This window comes from Manacus vitellinus, unplaced genomic scaffold, assembly GCF_001715985.3.
Source record: "Manacus vitellinus isolate BGI_N305 unplaced genomic scaffold, ASM171598v3 scaffold_99_pilon, whole genome shotgun sequence".
NCBI classification, from domain to species: domain Eukaryota; kingdom Metazoa; phylum Chordata; class Aves; order Passeriformes; family Pipridae; genus Manacus; species Manacus vitellinus.
Window position 1 is genome coordinate 66,680 of NW_021940916.1, and position 2,263 is coordinate 68,942.

Here is a 2,263-nt window from a genome sequence, read left to right on the forward strand (position 1 = left end):
ACTAATTTTCTACAAAACCTCTCCCACCCAGACCCCCTCCTCGTTCCCTTCTCCAGAAACGAGAGCAAATTCCTGCTGATTGGAGACTTAATTGGATGGGAGCACCCGGAGCTCCGGCCTCACATCCCACTGGGAACACCACGACCCCCCCACCTGCTCCCCAATTCCAATACCCCTGTTAAAATCCTCCCCCCCCCTCCCTCCACCCCGGTTTATTCCGAATCCCAATTTAAATTCCGACCCCTCTCCACGTGCAGCCCGTGCCCGGGAACGGACACCCCTTTCCTGGGAACGGACACCCTTCCCTAAAAACCGCTCCCCAATTATTATCTCCGGGTAACTGGTTGTTCTGTGGTGTGTTTTGGGTTTTTTTTTTGGGAATTTAAGTTCTGTTTGAAGCCAACATTTAGAGTTTACCCCCGGGCGCGGGTGCAGGTGCTGGGGCTGGGTTTCAGTGGCTGGAGCAGGATGCCCTTCCGGAGGGACCCGGAGCTATAGGATGGTACAGGGCTTTTTGTCCTTAAAGGGGTTCTCGGAAGCGGGGACTCCAACCAGCAGCGGGTCGTTCCGGGCATGCTGCTCGCAGTAGTTCATGAGCTCAGAAGAGGCTTTCGAGACCTGGAATGTTGGGGGGAAAAAGCAGGAGGTGAGAGGGGACATTCCCAGCTCCAGAGAGGGAGCTGACACCCGGCTTCTCCCCACGGAAAATTACGGGGATGGGCAGAGACAAACGGGGAAACCGGACGTGGAAATGGAGTGTTTTTATGGTCTGGCACAAATGAAGGGATGAGTGTGGGGAGGTAACCCCGGCTGAGAGCGAGAGATTGAAAGGCAGGTGTTACTGCCCTCGTTTTGGAGGGATTTGGGATGAACAGGCAAGGGAAAGGCCTCTTTGAGTGTGGCCTCTGGCGTTAGAAATGGAGCTGTGGAAACCCTTGGAAACTGCTCCTCCAGGCTCTGCTTGGTTGGGTTCAAAGCTGGATTTTGGGAAGGGCTCCGAGGAGGGGGAGAGCCCAGAGGGAGCTGCCAGAGGCTCTGGAGACCAACAGATCCCGTTTTTTGTCCAAATGACCTTCAATCACCAGTGGGCCGTGGGGCAAACACAGGACAGAGGTGGAACCAGAGCGTGTTGGGAGGCCCAGACCTGCTGCAGAGCCCTGATTTTCCTCCTCCCTGGTGCCAGAGGGGCCAGATCATTCCCAAATCCACCCCTGGCTCATCCCTCCCTTCTCCTTCCCCCTCAGAGTGTCCCACTGGGGCTCTCAGGGGATGTGGAGGTTTCCAGGCCACTCCAGGATCTCCTCACAGGTCCCTCCGAGCTCAGGCCAAGCCGACCTCTCCCCCCTGGGATTGGGGGTAATTAGTGTCTTAAGGGATTAATTGCTTTAAGCACAGCCTTGACCTTGCCCCTGCAGCAAGTTCTGCTCTGGGATCCCAATGCCTGTGCTGAGGGTGTTTGGAATGTTCATTCCTGGGCAGAACTTTAATGCTGAATTTTGCAGAATGCTCGGAGATTCCCCCCAAAAGCTCCTTGTCTCTGGATCTGCCTTCCTAGGAGACACCAAAGCACAGCAGGAGGGTCCCCACCCCGTGGGGTGGAAGCACAGATGGAAGGGGTTTGCCCAAAACTGCACAGAAAAGGGGTTTTATCCCACTTTTCCTCCTCACTTTGAGCTTTTGGTTCCTGCTGAAACGTTTAACGACAGCACAGAACTGCAAGTTCTGAAAAACTACAAAAAAATCCTAAAAAAACTAAAAAGGGGAGATTCAGCTGAGACACGAGGAGGAAATTCCTCCCTGTGAGGGGGGTGAGGCACTGGAAAGGATTTCCCAGAGCTGCCCCATCCCTGGAAGGGTCCAAGGCCAGGCTGGATGGGACTTGGAGCAACCTGGGCTGGTTCTTTTTTAAACCATGAGGGTTTGTAGCTGTTTTTAGGGCCTTTCCAGGCTCCAGCCAGGCTTTTTAGGGAAGACAAGCTAAATTACAGGTCTTCCCCCAGCAGCCAGTGCTGACTGTCCCGAGGGGAACGAGGGTGGCTCAGCTCCAGGATCCCAGACAGAGGGAGGAGGGGGGAGTGCACTTCCTGACCTTTGGAGCTGGGAGTGCCCCAAAGGCTTTGCTGGGAAAGAGCAACAGGGCTGAGACCCCTCCTAGGAGCTCCTCCAGCTCCTGCTTCCAGACCTGTCACAGAATCCTGGAATGGTTTGGGTTGGAAGCACCTCAAAGCCCATCCAGTGCCACCCCCTGCCCTGGGCAGGGACA

At 55.3% G+C, this 2,263-nt stretch overlaps 1 protein-coding gene across 1 annotated transcript in view; it reads right to left on the reverse strand.

Annotated features, from left to right (window-relative positions):
• Positions 1-350: 350 nt before the first annotated feature.
• The window catches only part of LOC115308040 (guanine nucleotide-binding protein G(I)/G(S)/G(O) subunit gamma-7-like), a 51,221-nt gene continuing 49,308 nt past the window's right edge, over positions 351-2,263 (reverse strand). Inside the window, exon 2 of the mRNA XM_029965333.1 lies at positions 351-618. Coding sequence (XP_029821193.1) covers positions 493-618 — 126 coding nt within the window. The 3' untranslated portion in view covers positions 351-492. The remainder of the gene's footprint in view (positions 619-2,263) is intronic.